At 41.5% G+C, this 21,756-nt stretch overlaps 1 protein-coding gene across 2 annotated transcripts in view; it reads right to left on the reverse strand.

Annotated features, from left to right (window-relative positions):
- Positions 1-21,756, reverse strand: part of mrpl13 (mitochondrial ribosomal protein L13) — a 115,732-nt gene that overhangs the window by 88,559 nt on the left and 5,417 nt on the right. For both annotated transcript variants that reach the window (XM_072261121.1, XM_072261130.1), the window contains exon 2: positions 15,877-16,000. In XM_072261121.1, coding sequence (XP_072117222.1) covers positions 15,877-16,000 — 124 coding nt within the window. The remainder of the gene's footprint in view (positions 1-15,876; positions 16,001-21,756) is intronic.

Raw genomic sequence — 21,756 nt, forward strand, 5'->3', positions numbered from 1 at the left:
AATGCTCATTTAAGAGAAATATTTCTCCAGCTCACTACTCAACATCAATTCATGCAAAAACTTGATTTACTTTTGGGGAAATTTCAGCTGTGTGACAATGCAACTTTCTAAAAAGAGGAAAGAAAGAAATGCTTAGAAGATAATTCATTATGCTGATGAGTTCAACATTCTTTTCGAGCATTGTGTTTGCATAGTTGCCTTGTAAGTAGCATAGCGATGTAAACTTATTTTGATAAAACATTGTCTTTGCAAGATGCTGGCTCTTCTCAGTGCATTCCGAGAATCTCAGAACATACTTTAGTTAAAACAAAATGTGTTAGTGACACCGGATCACATATTTTCAAATCAATTAAGTTCAGATTCAAGATGAAGAGTATAAATTAGCAGTGTTAGCCAACTAATAAGATCTCTTACTGTTGATGACAACATTAGTAATTGATGTTAATATAATGTTTCAGTTAATTGATCAAGATATAATGGAGGAAATTTAAATTGGTTCCAAATTAAAAGCTGTTTCATAAAATATTCCTTTTCCAGTTTCACAGTAGAATTTGTTTGGAACAGAAAACCGGTCAACAACTTCAGAAGAGCTGAATAATAGCAAACAATGAGTATGATATTAATTGTCTGCACAGGGCAGTGAAACTAGCTGAACGGGCAAAACATGGAAGACTGAATTTAAAAGAATATATTTTGGCTACAACTACAAACTTTATTACACCATTCAAAAGAATGTACAGGAAAAGAAGGACCCAATGGCTCACAAATAAAGATCCTTGAAAGTGGCAATCAGTATTGATAGGGCAGCATGGTAGCACAGTGGTAAGCGCAATCGCTTTACAGCACCAGTGATCACCGATTGGGATTCAGGTCCTGTTGCTGTCTTTATGTCCACCTTGTGACCATGTGGGGTTTCCTCTGCCATTCCAAAGATATATGGTTAGGAATAGGGCTAGTAAGATTATGGGCACCAGAAGCATGGCGACACTTGCAGGTTGCCCCCCAGCACAACCCTTGCTGATTTCATTTGATGCAAATGACACATTTCATTGTATGCTTTGATGTACAAAGTTAATCTTTAACCTTTGTCTTTTCTTCTCCATTAAAACATTCTAGTTCTTGAGCTTGGTAGATTGAGGTAGTGTATTCCTGAAGGTAAGTTTTTAAAGCCCTGGTTTAGCTGCAACAAGTGCGATTTAGGAAGGATGCACAAGTTTTGAGAGACTGCAGAGATTTACTAGAATGGTTCCAAAGCAAACATAAAAAAATCAGTTTGCGTGTTTGGAAGTTCAAAGTAAACTTATTATCAAAGCACATTTATGTCACCATATACAACCCTGTTTCTTGTGGGCTTACTCAGCAAATCCAAGAAACATAAAAGAATCAATGAAAGACCGTTCCCAACATGATGGACAAACCACTAATGTGCAAAAGACAACTGTGCAAATACAAAAGAAATAATAATAATAATAAAAAATAAAGAATAAATATCGAGAACATGAGATACAGAGTATTTGAAAGTGTGTCCATGGGTTGTGGGAACGGTTCAGTGATGGGGCAAGTGAAGTTATTGTAAATATAGCTCACTGCCACGTGGAAATATTAACGTGTCCACCTTGTGGGAGCAATATAATTGAGAGGATATTTTTCTTGGATTGTCAAATTTTCACAAGCAAATAGCTTTGGCAGTGCCTTTTTTTAAGTTAAAGGAAGCCAGAGGGAGTTGCCCTCTCCCACCTTGTCAAATCAAGTGAATGTCTCTGTAGATCGCTGCCTATCAGATTGCAGTCACAGTCTTGTATTTCACAGGAGGAGATGCTCAAAATGAATGCAAGCAGCAAAAATTCTTTGAGAACACAGAATCTTTGTTCAAGTGGAAACAAAATTCTACTCAAATGTTTAGCGAAATCAATCATACTGAATGGCGTATCGAGCAGTCTTTAATAAATGGAATCCCACAGACCTTCAGATTCAATAATTATGACCATGTGTTGACAATCTCTCAATTAGACTGAGACGTATATGAACGAAACCACCAGAGGACTTGGATGTAATCAGATTACTGACATCACTATGTATTCTCCCAACAGTGAGATGCAACAGGAATAGTAATTTTATAAAAGAAAATACTGGCAATTTCATGTTGCAAGGTATAACCTTTCATTGGCAGATGTGTCTAGCAGTGCGCTTGCGCTATCTACTGACAGCATATCAGCACTGCTCTAACATTCCTTTTCCTAATTAAAGAAAGCACAACTCAGGACTACTTGAGATTTGATACCTGCTGCATATTTGACCTACTAAAGTTACACATCAGCTCGAAAGTTTGAATAAGTTTGCTGTCCCCAGCAAACAGTTAATTTCATTACATACAGAAAGATGATCAGAGTTAAATAATAAAGCCTTGAGGTTACACTGTATAATTCTTCCTGGGAAATAAAATCTTTGGCTGCTTTCAAGAACTACTTGACATTCCTTCATTTGCTTTCTTGCAGTAATCCATCAAGAATGAATTTTAAACTATAACTTGTTGAATAGAATGAGAAGGTGAATAAGGGAATAACTAAAAAAGCAAATCTTTAGCATTTAGCTTCAGGAACGTAACTCATATTCACAATCCACCAATTTGGTAGCATTACTGTGGTAGTCAACTTTTTAAAAAAAATTTTTGTTCTGAAATCACCATTGGAACATTTCCCAAATTAATTAAATCTAAAATTATCTGAACTGCTGGGAACTATATGTTTAAGAGCAACCAAATATTATAATAACTAATTAAAATGTAACATATATTTGGGTAGCATCATGATTAGCACAACGCTTTACAGTACAGGCGAACCTGGTTCAATTCCCGCCGCTGTCTGCAAGGAGTCTGTACGTCTTCCCCATCACCGCATAGATTTCCTCTGGGTGCTTTAGTTTGCTCCCACAGTACAAAAACTAAGGCTACGTCTACACTACGCCGGATAATTTTGAAAACGCCTGTTTCGAGTAAAAACAATAGGCGTCCACACTAAGCGTTTTTCAAAATAACTCTGTCCACATTAGTCGGATATTTGGGCGAATGTCCTCCTACTGGGCATGCGCAGGACACACAGAAAACAAGCGAAGAGGAAACGATATATTTGGTGCGCGTTTGTCCAGTTACAGAATAGAACAACTTAAAAGGACTTGCTCTTGGCTCTTGCGGAGGACGTAAAACTAAAAAAAACAAATACTGGAGTGTATGGAGGCAACCAACAGGGAGTTCGCGGACAGTATGACCTGGCTGACGACGAACATTGAAAAACTGATGAACTCTGTTGCATTAATAAAGCACCTTGTTAAATGTATAAAACATGTCTGCATCAGTGTTATCTTGTATTTCCATACAATGTTACATTAGGCTGTTACACATCTATTGTCAGAGAAGTACTTGCATAAATAGGTAAAGCATCTTCATACAAGCAAGGACAGAAAACAGGGCAAAGTGAGTATACTTATTTATTCAGTAAGCTATGGGTCAAAGTATTTGGTGAGTACATTTCTAACTCTTCTGGCTTTAGTCTCTTTGTCGTCTGTTCTGAAATTGTTAGGTTCTGCGAAGCGCAGGATCAAATATCGCTGTGATGATTGTACGCTCTGGTATCAATTGTTTGGTGACAATAAAGAAGGAAAGAGGAGGGAGGGAGGAGGGGGGAATGCTGTGCTGTCGCCATCTGTTCCGGCACGTCATGACAGCGGTTTTAAAAAGCTCCGGTTACCCTGCACAAACTGCAACGGATATTAGGCGTTTTCAGATTTATTTACTCTGGAGACCGTTTCAGTGTGGACGGAAGGTCAAAACGAAGAGAAAAAGCTTTGTTTTCAAAATTATCTGGCGTAGTGTGGACATAGCCTTACTAATTGGTAGGTTAATTGGTCATTGTAAATTGTCCTATGATTAGGCTAGCATTAAATTGGGGGATTGTTGGACAGAATGGCTCAAAGGGCCAGAAGGGCCTAATCCATGCTGTATCTCAATAAATAAATAAAAATAAAAAAATAAATAAATTTCAACATTGTATCACAAACATATTCCCAAAATAAAGAAACAAAGGAACAATGAGATGAAATAAATTTGAATACTTGATCTGGGTACTGAATATAGACAAATGCAGGGCTCGACAGAGCAGTGATAGTTAAATGGAATTAAAAAGAGAAATGGGCAGTTCATGGGATAAGCCATGAACAATCTGAGGGTACATTCTGTATTAAGTTTATACAACACTGAGTGTCCACTTTATTAGGAACAGAAGTAGAACCTGGTGTGGTCTTCCGCAGCTGTCGCCCATCCACTTTAAGGTTCGACGTGTTGTGCATTCAGAGATGCTCCTCTACATGCCACTGTGGTGATGTGTGGTTGTTTGAGTTACTGTTGCCTTCCTGTCAGCATGAAGCAGTCTGGCCATTCTCCTCTGACCTTTCTCATTAATAAGTTATTTTTGCTCACAGAACTGTCACTCACTTGATTTTTTTTTAAATCACAGTATTCTCTGTAAAATCTAGAGACGGCTGAGCATGAAAATTTCAGGTGATCAGTAGTTTCTGGGATACTCAAACCACCCCATCTGGCACCAACAATCATTCCATGATCAAAGTCATTTAGATTGCATTTCTTCCCTATTCCGATGTTTGGTTTGAACAACAAAACTTCCTAACCATATCTGTTTTTATGCATTGAGCTGCTGCCATGATTGGGTGATAGATATTTGCAGAAACGAGAGGTGTACAGATGTACCTAATAAAGTGGACACTGAGTGTATCAGTAATGCTTTAGCCTGGAGACTCTCTGTACCATGCGCTTAAGACTACTTGAACCTTATCTGTTCAGGCTTTTAACCAAAATATTGAAACCATCTGGAACTCCACCATCGAAGCTGACAAAATAAAATCGGTGCTCAAATGTTGTATTTTGAATAAAATAAATGCAGTCCATTATTAAGTTTACAACTGTTGAAGAAATGAACAAAGCCAAAATGTATACTGAATATTCAATGACAAAATAAAACTTCCAGGGTCTAATTTAGTTGTCAGGTATTTCTTAAATGCTCAAAGCCAGCAGTGTGTGTGTTTGGGATATACAACAGTGGTTTACTATTGATTTCTAAAGGAACTTCTGTGGTGCTGGAGAAATTACTTTCTAATTTGCCTTTACCCAAGAAGAGGCAAAAAGGTTATTTTCTCCTAGAGCACTCATCATTTCCTCTGGGACTCTTTAGTTTGATTTAATGGCTGCTGACACTAGGAAATCACAAAGCAAAGCTTGAACCATTGAAGAGCAGACCACAACAGCTTTATTTAAAGCAAGGCATGAAAAGGAAACTTCAAAATAATAATAAATGCAAGTTTTGAAAAAAGCAACAGAACTCACATATGCAAGCAAAATATTGAATTAACCTTCTGTATAATTTCAGTTAGAACATAGAACGTTGAAAAGCACAAGACAGAAACACTTGCCCCACAGCCGATGATGTGTTGAACTCATTAAGCTAATGACACCTATTTCAGCTTATCTCTTCTGCCTACACATAGTCCGTACCCCTCCATTCTCTGCATATTTGTGTGCCTAACCGAGAGCCTTTTAAATGAGGCATCATGTCTGCCTCCACCACCACCTCTGGCAGTGCATTCCTGCCACCTACCACTCTGTGCAAAATTTGCTCCAAGCATCTCCTTTGAGCTTTCCCCCTTAAATGCATGCTCTCTAATATTTGACCCTGGAAAAATATACTGACTATCTAAGCCTCACAGTTTTATGAACTTTTTGTCAGGTCTTCCGTCAGCCTCCAAGGCTCAGAGAAAACAACCGTAATTTGTCTAACTTCTCCTTACAGCTCATACATTCTAATCCACGCAGCATCCTGATTAACCTCTACTGCACCATCTCCAAACCCTCCAAATTCTTCCTATAACAGGAAAAACAACATTGAATGCAGTACTCCAGATGTGGCCTACCCAATGTTTTATAAAGCTCCAGCATAACATCCAGACTCTTGAACTCAACGCCATGACTAATAAAGGTGAGTATGCTATCCACATTCTTTAACACCTCCATACATCAATGCTGTTAAAAGGTCCTGGCATTGACTGTGTACTTTCACTTTACATTCAATCTCCCAAATGCGACACTTCAATTTATGGAGTTTAATCCAGGCATGTTTGGAAAAACAATTCCACATGACAAAAACAGCTAAAAGCAGGGTTGGATATCATTGCGGAAAACCTTGTGGAGCAATAACACATTTGCAAAAAGAAGGTACAATGGTGCAATATAATGTATTGCTTTCTAGAGTGGTGCACATGTTTACATGAATAATTACTTTCAATCTGGTTCTTATAATACTGTTATTGTAAATACCTTATTGTCACAGGCACAGTCCTCTCCAGCCTTGAGAGAGATATCTTTAAGAGGCAATCTGAAGACCCTCACCACCCTCCACATGACTTTTACCATCGAGGAGCCGGGTACACTCAACAGTTCTGAAATAGCAATAGCTTCTTTCCCTCTGCCATTAGATTTCTGCACAGTCCATAAACACTACCCATAGATACAAGAGACTGCAGATACTGGAATCTGAAGCAACAAACAATCCGCTTTAGGAACTCAGTGGGTTGGGCAGCATCTGTGGGAGGTATAGGATTGTCAATGCTTTGGGTTGAAACAATGAGTCAGCAGTCTGGAATGCAAGGTTTTAACCAGAAACATCACCATTTCCTTTCCTCCCACAGATGCAACATGGCCCACTGAGTTCCTCCAGCAAAATGTTTGTAACACTACTTCGCTATTCCATTTGTTAGGCAGTAATTATTTATTTTTGTAAGTTATAGACATTTTATGCTGTTGCATTATATTGCCGCAAAGCAGCAAATCTTACGTCAACTAAGTCAGTGATTATAAATCTGATTTTCATTTATATTATTAACAAAGTTGTTGCTCCTGAAGAGTCAGTACCTGTTCAAGCAAAACAAGATTTCCTCTGGCCAGCACAGTTTGCTGGGAAAGCCCTCGAGCCCCAACAGTTGTTGTTTCTAGTTCTCTGCATGGCACATATGCTCACTAATTAACACAACAACTTCTAAAAGTCACCATGTGCAACCAAGTTGGTGCAAATTTTACTGGCTAGGTTCACAGTTTAAATGGGACTTACATTCTTACACAGACATCCCACCTCTCTCCGAAGTTCTGGGAGTCTCCCGCATATCAATAGTGGCTCCCTGACGCCCGGAAATTATGTACAATATCCCGGAAATAGATTTTTTTGAGAGGGAGCAGGAGAGCGAGCATCCTGGTTGGTCTCTCTTCGTGCTAAGAGTGGTCCCCAACCACCAGGCCGCGAGGAAACGATATGATTTGGCGATATGAAACGATATGAGTAAGCTGCAACTTTCCTCATTCCCTGTCACGCACTGTTGAATTTTAATGCACGCGAGGTCATCAGTGACCCAAGACGTGCAAAGGAATGGGTCCGTGACCCATTTGTGAAAGTCCCTGGTGAATCATCCATGTCAGCGCGGGAAAAAGATCAACTCCTCGAGCTTGCAAATGCCGGTGGGCTGAAAAGTATGTTTGACATAACACTCTGCCGGCATTCTGGATCAAAGTCAAGGCTGAATATCCTGAACAACAGGAATTCTGCAGATGCTGGAAATTCAAGCAACACACATCAAAGTTGCTGGTGAACGCAGCAGGCCAGGCAGCATTTCTAGGAAGAGGTACAGTCGCCGTTTCAGGCTGAAACCCTTCGTCAGGACTAACTGAAGGAAGAGTTAGTAAGAGATTTGAAAGTGGGAGGGGGAGGGGGAGATCCAAAATGATAGGAGAAGACAGGAGGGGGAAGGATGGAGCCAAGAGCTGGACAGGTGATTGGCAAAGGGGATATGAGAGGATCATGGGACAGGAGGTCCCGGGAGAAAGACGGGGCGGTGGGGGGGAACCCAGAGGATGGGCAAGGGGTATAGTCAGAGGGACAGAGGGAGGGAAAAGGAGAGTGAGAGAAAGAATGTGTGTATAAAAATAAATAACAGATGGGGTACAAGGGTACGAGGGGGAGGTGGGGCATTAGTGGAAGTTAGAGAAGTCAATGTTCATGCCATCAGGTTGGAGGCTACCCAGACGGAATATAAGGTGTTGTTCCTCCAACCTGAGTATGGCTTCACCTTTACAGTAGAGGAGGCCGTGGATAGACATATCAGAATGGGAATGGGATGTGGAATTAAAATGTGTGGCCACCGGGAGATCCTGCTTTCTCTGGCGGACAGAGCATAGGTGTTCAGCAAAGCGGTCTCCCAGTCTGCATCGGGTCTCGCCAATATACAGAAGGCCACATTGGGAGTACCGGACGCAGTATATCACCCCAGTCGACTCACAGGTGAAGTGTCGCCTCACCTGGAAGGACTGTCTGGAGCCCTGAATGGTGGTAAGGGAGGAAGTGTAAGGGCATGTGTAGCACTTGTTCTGCTTACAAGGGTAAGTGCCAGGAGGGAGATCAGTGGGGAGGGATGGGGGGGGGGGGGGACGAATGGACAAGGGAGTCGCGTAGGTAGCGATCCCTGCGGAAAGCAGAGAGGGGGGAGGGAGGGAAAGATGTGCTTAGTGGTGGGATCCCGTTGGAGGTGGCGGAAGTTACGGAGAATAATATGTTGGACCCGGAGGCTGGTGGAGTGGTAGGTGAGGACCAGGGGAACCCTATTCCTAGTGGGGTGGCGGGAGGATGGAGTGAGAGCAGATGTACATGAAATGGGGGAGATGCATTTGAGAGCGGAGTTGATAGTTAAGGAAGGGAAGCCCCTTTCTTTAAAAAAGGAGGACATCTCCCTCATCCTGGAAAGAAAAGCCTCATCCTGAGAGCAGATGCGGCGGAGATGGAGATAGCCACGAAAGCACTGAAAACGTTACTTCCATTTCCAACATATTTCTGCGAAGCGGAGTTTTCTGCAATGGGTGCAACGAAAACTAAATTGCGGAATAGACTGGACATAAGGAACCCCCTTCGAGTATCGCTGTCTCCCATCACCCCTCGATAGGACCGTGTTGTTTCAGGAAAGCAGCGTGTGTTGCAATGATCTTATATGTTCATATGAGGAAAATATGTGCTGTGTGTTTAATATCCAAACATTACTTAAAATGTTATGATGCTATTGACTTATAAGTGACTTATAATTCAGTGGTCCCCAACCTCCGGGCCACGAAGAATACAGCGATGGCCGGAACGCACCCAGCACCTGAACACCTACGCTCTGTCCGCCAGAGAAAGTAGGATCTCCCAGTGGCCACACATTTTAATTCCACGTCCAATTCCCATTCTGATATATCTATCCACGACCTCCTCTACTGTAAAGATGAAGCCACACTCAGGTTGGAGGAGCAACACCTTACATTCCGTCTGGGTAGCCTCCAGCATGAACATTGACTTCTCAAACTTCCGCTAATGCCCCACCTCCCCCTCGTACCCCATCCATTATTTATTTATATACACACATTCTTTCTCTCTCCTTTTTCTCCCTCTGTCCCTCTGACTATACCCCTTGCCCATCCTCTGGGATTTCCTCCCCCCCTCCCCCTTTTCCTTCTCCCTGGGCCTCCTATCCCACGATCCTCTCATATCACTTTTGCCAACTGTCCAGCTCTTGGCTCCATCCCTCCCCCTCCTGTCTTCTCCTATCATTTTGGATCTCCCCCTCCCCCTCTCAAATCTCTTACTAGCTCTTCCTTCAGTTAGTCCTGACGAAGGGTCTCGGCCCAAAACGTCGGCTGTACCTCTTCCTAGAGATGCTGCCTGGCCTGCTGCGTTCACCAGCAACTTTGATGTGTGTTGCTTGAGTTCCTTCAGCAGATTGTTTGTTGCTTCAGATTGCAGCATCTACAGTTTCTTGTGTCTGCAGTGGGAATGATGATATCAAACTGGTGCTTTCTTGATTTTGAATTATACAACCGGGGAAGAATCACAACCCACGTGGCTGTTCCTGGAAGAATCACTGGTTCTGATTATAATTATCACTTGCATGGTCGCTGTGCTGTAGTACACAGCTGACTGATTCATTAATGAAGCCAATAGCTGTAATAAAAGTTTGAATTGCAAAGTGATTCTTGTTTAGAAAAAAAACAGCTGGAGCTCTGCACCTCATTTAGGTTTGTAAAGAGATCATGAGGATAAATTCAGAAATATTCCAAACAATTAATTACACCCCATGAATTACTAAATGCTTCACATGCTGCAGGAATAGTTTCTAAAACCTATTCATTAAAAGTATCCCAGTGAAATTATAGGAAAATGAAAATCAACAACAGTTTATTATATGTAGCATCCTTAACATGATCTGGGACACTTTATGGAGTCAATAAGCCATGGAAAGAGATTTTCTTACAGCGAGGCAAAAGAGATAAGTTTGGGAAATTCCAGGGTTGAGAATCCAGCCAGCTGAAAGCATTGCTGTCAATGATGAGGTGAGTTACTCTGAGATGATCAAAAGCCACAGCTGGAGAAGCAAACAAGCAGATGATGGAAATCCAAGTAACACACACAAAATGTTGGGGGAACTCAGCAGGCCAGGCAGCACATATGGAAAAGAGTACAGGTGATGTTTTGGGCTGAAACCCTTCAGCAGGACTGGAGGAAAAAAAATGAGAAACAGATTTCCAAGGATGGATTAAAATGTGAGGAGAAGATCTCACAAACAGTACAAGACACTTAAGACATTGGCTTGTTAAACGATGTGATCTTAAATACTGACAGAACAATAAGCTTCCCAGATGTAATCATGTCACCACCTTGTGGTTATACTTCACTATTACACCAGCTGCAGAGCTTTCACCACCTGCAAAAGTACAGAAACACTGGAAATATAGACTGCCACTTCATGTTATGTGTAGTGCAAAGTTCTGATCTCGCTCAGAAACTCTGCAAGGTACAGAGGAAAGCTAAGTTTCATTAAGGTGCCAAGGTCCGAGTGGTTATCCAGAATCCTTGGGTGACCACTCAGCCTGGAGAGATTGAATCAAGCTTGTTTACTCATTACAGAGAACCACTGAAAGTCCAGGGAGAAGCTCATAATGATCCTGAAGGCAGAATGTACAGTACGCAGTGACTGAACCAGTTGCTGTTGTCAGAACTTTTCCTGGTCATGTATGGGCTCTTTCTCAACACTACCGCCAAGCACTATTGCCTGGCGTAAATTTCATATGACGTATGCCTGGAGTGATCCAACAAGAAACAGCAGAGAAATCTACTGAGATCAGGAGTGTCTTCTGCTTCGCTCAACAAGGTGATGGCTGATCTTGCACAGGACCACTTGTATGCCATCTCAGAATCAGAATCAGGTCTAATATCACCAGCACATGTCGTGAAATGTTTTAAATTTTGCAGCAGCAGTACAATACAATAATAATAGAGAGAAAAACTTCTGAAAGCCCTGGTAAATACATCTAATAACTTCCCTTAGTCCAACCTGTTTTGACCAGACTAACTGGCAGATGTTCAAGGAGGCCGCCACAAATTGAAAAGGCACAGACCACAAGGAATATGCCTCACCTGTTACCAGTGACGTCTGTAAATGCGCAGATGATGTTCGTATCTCACAGCCCAACCAGAAGCCCTGGCTGAATGCAGAAGTGCACACTCCCTACTAAAAGCCCAGGACGCTGCCTTCATGTCTGGTGACACAACAGCTCTCAGAGCAGCAAGGAGAAACCTCAGCTTAGGCATCAAGAGGCAAAAGATCACCGAAAGAATTCAGGAAGATCACCGAAAGAATTCAGGAAGATCACCTGACAATGATCCTGGGTGTATTTTGCTGGGCACCAAAGGCATTACTGACTATGCAAGGAAAAAAGATCATCAGCTGCACCAGTGACGGCCTCCTCTCTGATGCTCTGAACAACTTTTGTGCATGCTTCGAGGCATACAACACTGCATCAGCCACGGAAGCTAAGCCTCTTGCAGTTGAGCAGCCACTGTCTATAACAGCAGCAGACGTGAGAAGAACTCTGCAGAGTCAACCCCCATAAGGCTGCCGGGCCAAAACACATCCCTGGCTAAGTACTCAGGGAGTGTGCATATCCAGACTGCTGTCCACACATGCTTCTAATCAGCCACCATCATCCCTATACCAAAGAACTCTACATCTTCAGAACTAAACGACTGCTGCCCTGTGGCACTGATGCCAATCATTATGAAGTGTTTTGAACAGCTGGCAATAGCATACATCAAAAACTTTATTCCTGCCACACAACCAACAGAAATGCTCTATGACAGGTGCCACAGCATCTGTCATGCACCTAGCCCAAACACACCGAGAAAACAAGGACATATATCAAGAAACACAAGATATTCTGCAGATATTGGAAATCCAGAGCAACACACAAAATGCTGGAGGAACTCGGTAGGCCAGGCAGCATTTATGGAAATGAATAAAGAGTTGACATTTTGGGTTCTGATGAAAGGTGGACTGTTTATTCAATTCCAAAGATGTTGACTGATCTGCTAAGTTCCTTCAGCATGCTCTGTGTGTCACTTCTGTCAGAATATTATTTCAGAATTTCATTTTGGCATTCAACACTATTGTCCCACTGACCTTGGTGAACAAGCTCGTACTTCTCAGTCTAAATACACCACTGTATAACTAGGTTTTGAACTTCCTAACCTACAGGCCTCTGATAGTCAGAATGCACAACTGTTCCTCCTTCTCAAACATCGTCAACATGGGCGCACAACTGCACACCCAAGTAATCACATTAATTCATGGCACGACAGTGGTGGGGCTCATCAGCAACAACAACAAGATGACAGACAGAGAAGAGGTTGAAGAGCTCAAGGCCTGATGCCAAGTAAATAACCTCTTACTCAACAAGACAAAGGAGATGGTTATTGACTTCAGGAGAACTCGCACCACAGACACCCCTCTTTACATCAGTGGAACTGCGAGCGGTTTCAAACTCCTGGGACATCTCACACAGCGTCTCAAACACAATCTTGATCGTGTAGGATGAGTCCCAGATCACATCATACACAATCAAGAGAGCTCACCAATGCCTCTACTTTCTGAGGAGGCTGAAGAGAGCTGGACAACATGTGCCAATACTCACAACCTTCTACAAAAGCACAGCACAGAGCATCCTTACATGCTGCATCGAAAACTGTACTGTGGTGGACAGGAAGACTTTACAACAGGCAGTCAACACTACCTAATGAATCACTGGCACCAGCCTTCTCGCCATGAATGACATATATACAGAAGGGTGCCAGAAAAAAGGCCAGCAGTATCATGATAGATTCCACCCACCCTGCTCATGGACAGTTTGTCTCACTTCCATCAGGAACGGGACTATGTAGCATCCACGCCAGACCACCAGACACAAAAGCAGCAAGGCTGATCAACATTTATTTCATTCCCCTTAACACTTGCATACTGGAAATGATATTAAACAATCTTGTACCTTGTTACTTCCTCAAAGAATTCCAACAGCTTTGTCAAACGAGATCTCCCCTGAAGGAAACTATGCTAACTTTGGCCTATACCAGTCCAGGATATTCCGGATAACCAAGGCTCTGCATGGCAGGAACAAGTCTGGAGCAAGATATCTCTTGTACTCAAATCCTTTTGAAGTCCAAACTACAGTTTGCTTTCCTTATTGCTTCCTGAGCCTGAATTTTAACGTAAAAGATGACCTAAGCCCTTCTGAATATCAACACCTTGTATTCATACCATTTAAAAGAATATTCTGCCTTTGTATTCTTTTCTACCCAAGCACATAACAAGTTTTTCCAATTAGATTCTATTGGCTGTGTTCTTGCCCATTCACTAAAGCTTCACTGCATTTTTCTCACAGCCTACACTGCCACCTAGTTTTATCTTCATCAGTTAACACATTATTTCTGCTTGATCCTCTTAGCCAAATCACTGGTAGTAGATGGTGAAAAGCAGGAGCCTCATTTCAGATCTCTGTGGCATCCTGTTGGTCAGTCTCCCAAGCCAAAAATAATCTGTTTATTCCTAGTCTCCTATTCCATGCCTTTTGATCCTCAATTCATACCAGTATATTACTTCCAATGCTGTGTATTTAATAAGATGAGTCGCACCTTATCAAAAAATTCTAACATTTCTGCTAATATGGATGTTGGACAAACTGGTCTATAGATCTCAGTTTTTCTTCTCTTTTATTGAATAACTTATGCCATATTCCACTTTGTGGCAATCATTCTAGAATCTATGATATTTCAGAGGATGTCAGCCAGTGTGTCCACCATCTCCACCAAGACCATGACACAGACCTTTGCACTAATTGGCATACAGTTCCATTAACTTCTTCACTTCTAATCTTCTTCCTAACACAGATCCTTGAACTTTATAAGTTATTCCATACTTGTGCATTATTTCTGCATATTCTTCAGAGAATACAAAGTATTTAATTTCTCTTTCTTTCCCTTATTCCCTATTATAATTTCTCATGTAGCAGACTACAAGTGAACGTCATCCGCATTTACTATTTTTCCCTCTACTTAACTACAGAAATCTGCATTATTTATTGCAATTTTTTTTCCCCTCACTAACCTACTCTTATTGTTTGATTTTCTTTCCTTGGTTCATCGTTTCTGGATTCTAAATGTTTCACCATTCCTCAGTGAATTCCACAAATTCAATTGAGGTATATTTATTATCAAAGGATATATAAATTATACAGCTTTGAGATTTGCTTGCTCACAGATAGCCACAAAACAAGAAACCCAAAAGAACACAGTTTTAAAAAAAGAATAAAAATAAAAGACCAACATGATGCGCAAAAAAATAGAGAAAAATACAAGTTATGCAAACAATTGAAGTGAACAACAATATTCCGAACCAAATATGACTCCTCAGTTCCGAACAGACCAGAATAGGCCCACAGCATGGATTATCAGTTCGTCATATTAGCGGGCACTGAGCACAGCAGCTGGGGCAGTCTTCATAGCCTCAGCACCACGGAGATGACCATCGCGGATAACGAGCAAAATCGGCTCTCGTCCCGACCAGCACCTTGCCTTTTCAGTCTATCTCGGCCGGCGTTTAAATTGATGCAACAGCAAAAGGTTCCATGCCCTGGATGGAGGAGTGAAGATCCCAGAGAGCGAGCAAAGTCGGCTTTTGTTTTGATTCTGAGCTGGCGTTTAAATCGTCTAAACTGCACATTGCACCTCATACTAGGACCCAGGCACTGCTGCTGCGGAAAGCCCAGCGACTCGACCTGGGCCCAGATTTCGTCACCCAACCCGAAGTCACTCTCAAACTCTTCAAATCAGCTTGGCACCCACAGCATTTCAACCTCGCACCCTGGCCAGTTGTACGGGCATCGGAATTCCATCGCCCAGATTTCGTCACCCAACCCAAGCCACTCTCAAACTCTTCAAATCAGCTTGGCACCCACAGCATTTCAACCTTAATCTGGCCTCTACCATTTGACCCATGACATGGGTGACCCTACCAGGAGCCAAAGCATAAGGCTCTGACTCCAACCTCTCTGGGTCATTGAGGCACACAAGCCTCCAAAGCACAAAAAGGTTGTGGTCTTCTTGGAAGCATTATTTACGGGATTCAATATTTCACAAAATAGCTGCACATTCAAATTGGGCAAAATGTTTTCCATTTAATTCACTCTGAGTTAAATGTAAAACTTACTCTAGAATGGCTTTACCAATCATTCAAATAACAAAAGTAATGTAATTACTTGATGGAATAACACAACCACAGCACGGATTGCTGCTATCATTTGGCTGGGTCAACTGGAGTGCAACAGCCGTTCCACTTACATTCAGCATCTGCTGGAAGCTAAGGTTGCAAGTGAAACTTTGCACTTAAGAGAGGGAATGGGTTCTAGATACTCACTCAGTGCATGGTAGATCGGCTTATGTTTCCCCTGCAGTCTGACGGAGCACATAGTTGCAATCTTTCCGGGTGGCTGCATTTTGGCATCAATCAAATACCAAATCCTTGAAAAAGAAGCCCATTGCTGAAAAAGGAGAAAATCATTTGAGAAGAGAATAAAAAATTAATCCAATATTGCATAGTGTAATCTTAGAATTATGCGAATATTTTGTTCCATGAAGGTTATATAAAGTTTTGATTCAGCCTCAGCTGGAGAACTGCATTGGATTCTTGGGACCAGGAAATTTCTTCAAAGAAGGTGCAAATACTTACGGGAACAATCCCTGATTTTAGCAACTTCTACACTGTGGAGGTGCTGGAGAAGCTGTGGTTATTTTCTTTGGGTGACAGAAGGTTAAGAGAAAAAATATTAATAGACTTTTCAAAGGCTAGGATGGAATAAATAAGAAGAATTTATTTTCACTGGCAAGTGGATCAGGAAGCAGTGAACATGCATTTAAGACATTTGGCAAAAAAAGAGGAAAGATAAGAAGAATGTTATTTTTAAACTTAGGAATGGTTCTGATCTGGAACATGCTGCCAGGGAGTGCAGTGGGAGTAAATTCAATACTGTACTAACTTACAAAACAAAATTAGACAAATACTTGGAACTGTAAAAATATGCAGAGCTGTGGAATAAAAGCAGGAAAGAGGAATTAATTACAATGCTCAAAGAGCTAGCATGGGCATAATAATCTGAATAGCCTTTCTGCTCCCCCGTAAATCAACACTTATATAAATGCTTCCAACCCTAGATCAGAACTGTTCGATATTTATAAACATCCTCCTCAAGCTAATCAGGGTCACCATATACAATAAACAAGAGTTCTGCGCAATAAGTGATTGCTGTTACAATTTTAAAGCTAAGAATATGACGGTAGATACAGAGAGCCAACGACACTGCTTTGAATTTTGGAACAGAATCTGTTGGAATGAGGAATTTAACTGAGACCTGGCAATGTCTTCCCAAAGGGACAGAATTTCAGGGAATAATGTCTTACTTGAGTTAGCACTTTACCCCTTTTTATAAAGCATATAACTCTGCCAGTTTTTGATCCCCACTTAACTAAGACTACAATTTTAAAAATTCTCAACACTTTCAAATCCCTTTTTAATCACTCCTTCCCATCTCTGTAACCTCCAGCTCTCCAAGAATTCTGTGTTCCTTCATTTTTGGCTCTTTGATTCCATATTCAATCACTTGACCTTTGATGTTTCTGCCTTCAACATCCAAACAGGAAATCTCACCTCAAATCTTTAAGTCTTATCTCTTGAAGCATGCCTTAAAACATACCTACAAGCTGTGGGGTCACCATTTATAATGCATGGTGCACCAGTAAATGTAAGAGAGAATTTCCACTGAGGATGAAGATCAAAAAACCTGCAGCAGACACTGGAAACCTGAATTAAGAACAGAAATTGCCGGAAACAGTCAGTAGGTCAGGCAGAATTTGGGGGAGGAAAAGAAGTTTAAATTTCAGGTGAGAGATCCTTTACAACCTCAGCCTGATGAAGGGTCTCCAGGCTGAAACATTAACCTTATTTCTTTTCCCTTCACAGATGTTGTCTGACCTGTCGAGTCTATCCAGCAGTTTCTGTTTTTATTTCAGATTTCCAGCACCAGCAGTATTTTTTTTTATCCTCAAGTGCAGTGCTGTAGAATATCAAGTCATTTCTGGTACTGTTAAACCTAGAAGACAGCGGCGCGGCAAATGTAGAAGAACTGAACACACTGATGAGGGAGAGGGAGAAGTGGAGAGTCTGTCATCGTGCCCGACGCCAGCCCCTAGGTCTGAGTAGTAGTAGTAGTAGTAAACCTTATGACTCATACGAGGACACGCAGTCCTCTTTTATTGTCATTTAGTAATGCATGCACTAAGAAATGATACAATGTTTTTCCAGAATGATATCCCAGAAACACATGACAAACCAAGACTGAAAAACTGACAAAAACCACATAAACAACAGGAATTCTGCAGATGCTGGAAATTCAAGCAACACACATCAAAGTTGCTGGTGAACGCAGCAGGCCAGGCAGCATCTCTAGGAAGAGGTGCAGTCGACGTTTCAGGCCGAGACCCTTCGTCAAGGTTAGTCTTGATGAAGGGTCTCGGCCTGAAACGTCGACTGCACCAAAAACCACATAATTATAACATATAGTTACAACAGTGCAAAGCAATACTGTAATTTGATAAAGAACAGACCATGGGCACGGTGAAGTCTCAAAGTCTCTCGAAAGTCCCATCATCTCACGCAAACGGTAAACCTCCAGCGCCACAAACTTGCCGATGCAGCATCCCGGAAGCATCTGACCACAGTCCGACTCCGAGTCCGTCTGAAAACCCCGAGCCTCCGACCAGCTCTCCGACATCAAGCACCAACTCTGCCGAGCACTCCATCCCCGGCCCCGGCAACAGGCAATAGGCAAGTATCACCCAATTTAAAAGATTTCATACTTAATACACACATGGATGTTCTTTTGTGATTCACTTTCTCAATTACTAGTGACGTTGCTGCAATATTTAAATAAAAACTCCTGACAGAAGTTGCACGGGATCCAAAGAGAGCGAGCTAATTGAACGCACTATCGGCTTGATGGTAGGAAGCAAAGACAGATGATGGAAAATTATTTTTTGGACTGCAGCCCTATGACTCATGGTAGAACTTTAATAATTGTGATTTCATCAGTTCATGGGAAGCCCAAAAGTTGATAGTGCATCAAAGATAAATACTAATACCTGTTGCAAATCACATTTGGTCAAATAACATGACGGGGCAATGTAGATAAAATGCTTAAAACAACCAAGGTAGAATGGCACAGTGCAGCATCAACTGGTGCCAGGCAATTGTCGTTTGTCATCTGTATCAACAACTTGGATGAGGATGTACAGGGCGCAAAAAAATTCAAGTAGCAAGGAATCACCATAAATTTCTGGTAAATATTGATAACACAGTGGATTCTGGTTGACTGGGACACATCCAGACCAGTACATTTTGGCTAAATTAGTTTCAAGGAAATAGCCAAAAATGTATAAAAAAGACAAACTATCATTTAATTGAGTAACAAATTATGTATTTACATAAAATACATAACAAATTAGAACAATACTACAGTACTATAAAACTGTAGTTCCTAATAGTTATTGATGGAGGAATTCATCTAGTGTAGGCTGCCATATTCGTTTGATAGGCTGTAAATATATCAGTGCAGACAGCAAGTGCAGATAATGGACTGTCTTCACACAATGTGTTCGACAAAAGCATTCTCCAAATCTTCATTTTCATTGTAACATTAAAGATGATTGTTGAAACCTTCAAAATTCTTCATAGTTCTTAACTTGAAGTAGTGAAATCATTTCATTTTCATTCCTGGTCATTTCCGGCATCTCCAAATCTGAATGCATGAAACCGCAGAGAGCAAATCAGTTCTGAATTGTTTTACTGCTTATTTCTCGGCAACTGTCAGTGACAAAAATCACTGCTTTTTGAACACAAACACATGTAGCTCAAGCTATTTAATAACTATTCAGTCTAGCACCATATAGCATTTAGCAGCCACATGAGTGCACATGACTGATGCTAGTTAGAAACGTCAGGAACAGTCTCCTGGTTCAATTAAGTGGAATAGTGTCCCAAATCCCAGATTTGGGAATCCTGGCTGTTTTATCAATTAGTTTTTGTTCTTTAAGAATTGCCCCAAATAGGCAGCTGCCTCAATTAACTGATGGCCCAATTAACTGAAGTCCAATGTATTTGCAATATGTGCAACATATTCCATGAGTTGTTAACAGTTCACTGGGGGTTGCATCCTCATTCACTCTCCCTCTCTTCTGGAGTATCCCACCTTCTCCTCCCCTACTATTCCCTGTATTTTCCAGTTTTGGTTTTAGTTATTTCATCATTTCCCACAGAATCAGAATGAGGTTTAATATGACATATGTTGCGAAATTTGTTGTTCCACGGCAACAGTAAAGAGCGATACATAAAACTAAAAATTACTGTAAAATATATAAAAAAATTAAATTAATCAGTAGGACTGGACAATTTCTTTCATTCTGAATTTTTCCTCACTTATTCAGAACACCCTCCCTGGGTTCCAAACACCTTTTGACACAACATACACGCATCTTGTCTCCCTCCTTCCCCAAAGCTCAACGACAACTAGGTGTCAGCTCTCACTTTTCATCTCAAAATTAGAGAGAGGATTAAAGTCTCAACAGCCTGGTGTAGACCACCACTCCTACTCCGAGTTCCAGGCTGGGATTTCAGTGTAGTACAGAGGAAGTGCTGAACTCTCATGTGTCACACATCAAAGTTGCTGGTGAACGCAGCAGGCCAGGCAGCATCTCTAGGAAGAGGTACAGTCGACGTTTCAGGCCGAGACCCTTCATCAGGACCCTCTTCCTAGAGATGCTGCTTGGCCTGCTGCGTTCACCAGCAACTTTGATGTGTGTTGCTTGAACTTCCAGCATCTGCAGAATCCCTCGTGTTTGCACTCTCATGTGTGTCTTGTTTGGGATAAGAAATTAAGGCAGAACCCTCTCTGCTCTTTTCAAGGCTGCTATTTGAAACAAGAGTGGGGAAGTGTTCTCTCTTTACCCTAAGATAAGCAACAATCTATCAATAAACTATCACCAAAACATGAGCTAGACCACTCCCATGTGGCTGGTTTGTCTGTGCAGTCCTATTACACAGTTTCACTGCAGACGCCTCACTTTCCAAAAGATCTCTTCCTTTCATCCCTCCTGTTCTTTCTTTTCCCTTCCTCATCCTACCTTTGAATAAACAAATGCTTCACTTAGCCCTTCAAGCCTGCTGCACTCTTTAGTAAAATCATTGCTGCTGTGCCTGTAGTCCGACTCCACAGTAACTTTGAATAAACAAATGCTTCACTTAGCCCTTCAAGCCTGCTGCACTCTTTAGTAAAATCATTGCTGCTGTGCCTGTAGTCCGACTCCACAGCAACTTTGAATAAACAAATGCTTCACTTAGCCCTTCAAGCCTGCTGCACTCTTTAGTAAAATCATTGCTGCTGTGCCTGTAGTCTGACTCCACGGTAACTTTCATTCCTTTGCAGTGAATAAATTCTTCATTGGCAGAGACTCAGCCTCCATTACTCTTTGAGGAATGAAGGTACGAAGACTCATGACCCTTGGAAAGGAACAAAAATGACCTCATCTATCTAAATACAATAACCGCCAGTTCTAGATTCTCCCACACAAAACACCCTCTCTCCATCCACCCTATCAAGAACTCTTCGTTTTTTTTGCTAAAACAAGTAAACTGTAAACTCTTATTCTCCTACTACAGTAGATACAAGCCTAATCTGTTCAACTTTCCTGATATGAAAACCCATGAAATTTACATAAAAGTCTTGTAAACCTTCTGGAATTGCTTCCAATGCATTTACATCCTTCCTTATACAAGGAACCCAATAATGTACACTGTACTCCTGACCTGGTTGGTCTCTCCATTGCATCCTTCTTAAAGCACAACTTCCCAATTCGTGCATTCAACCCCCCTTATGATAATGAAAACATTTTGTTAGCTTTCCTGATTACTTGCTGTATCTGCGTAACAGGGTTCAGTCAATCATGCGCTAGGATATTTAATCCTCCCGTATCACTCCCCATTGAGGCTTTTTATCTTCATTCTATAAATGGATAATTTCACATATTCTGGCTCCCCTCTTACCCCTTTCTCTTCTTTTTACCAGTCCATCACCTCCCTCTGGTGCCCCTCCTTTCCTTTCTCCCATGGTCCACTGTCCTCTCTTATAGGATTCCTTCTTTTGCAGCCCTTCACCTCTTCCACCTATCGCCCTTCAGCTTCTCACTTCAT

This window comes from Mobula birostris, chromosome 1, assembly GCF_030028105.1.
Source record: "Mobula birostris isolate sMobBir1 chromosome 1, sMobBir1.hap1, whole genome shotgun sequence".
Lineage (NCBI taxonomy): Eukaryota > Metazoa > Chordata > Chondrichthyes > Myliobatiformes > Myliobatidae > Mobula > Mobula birostris.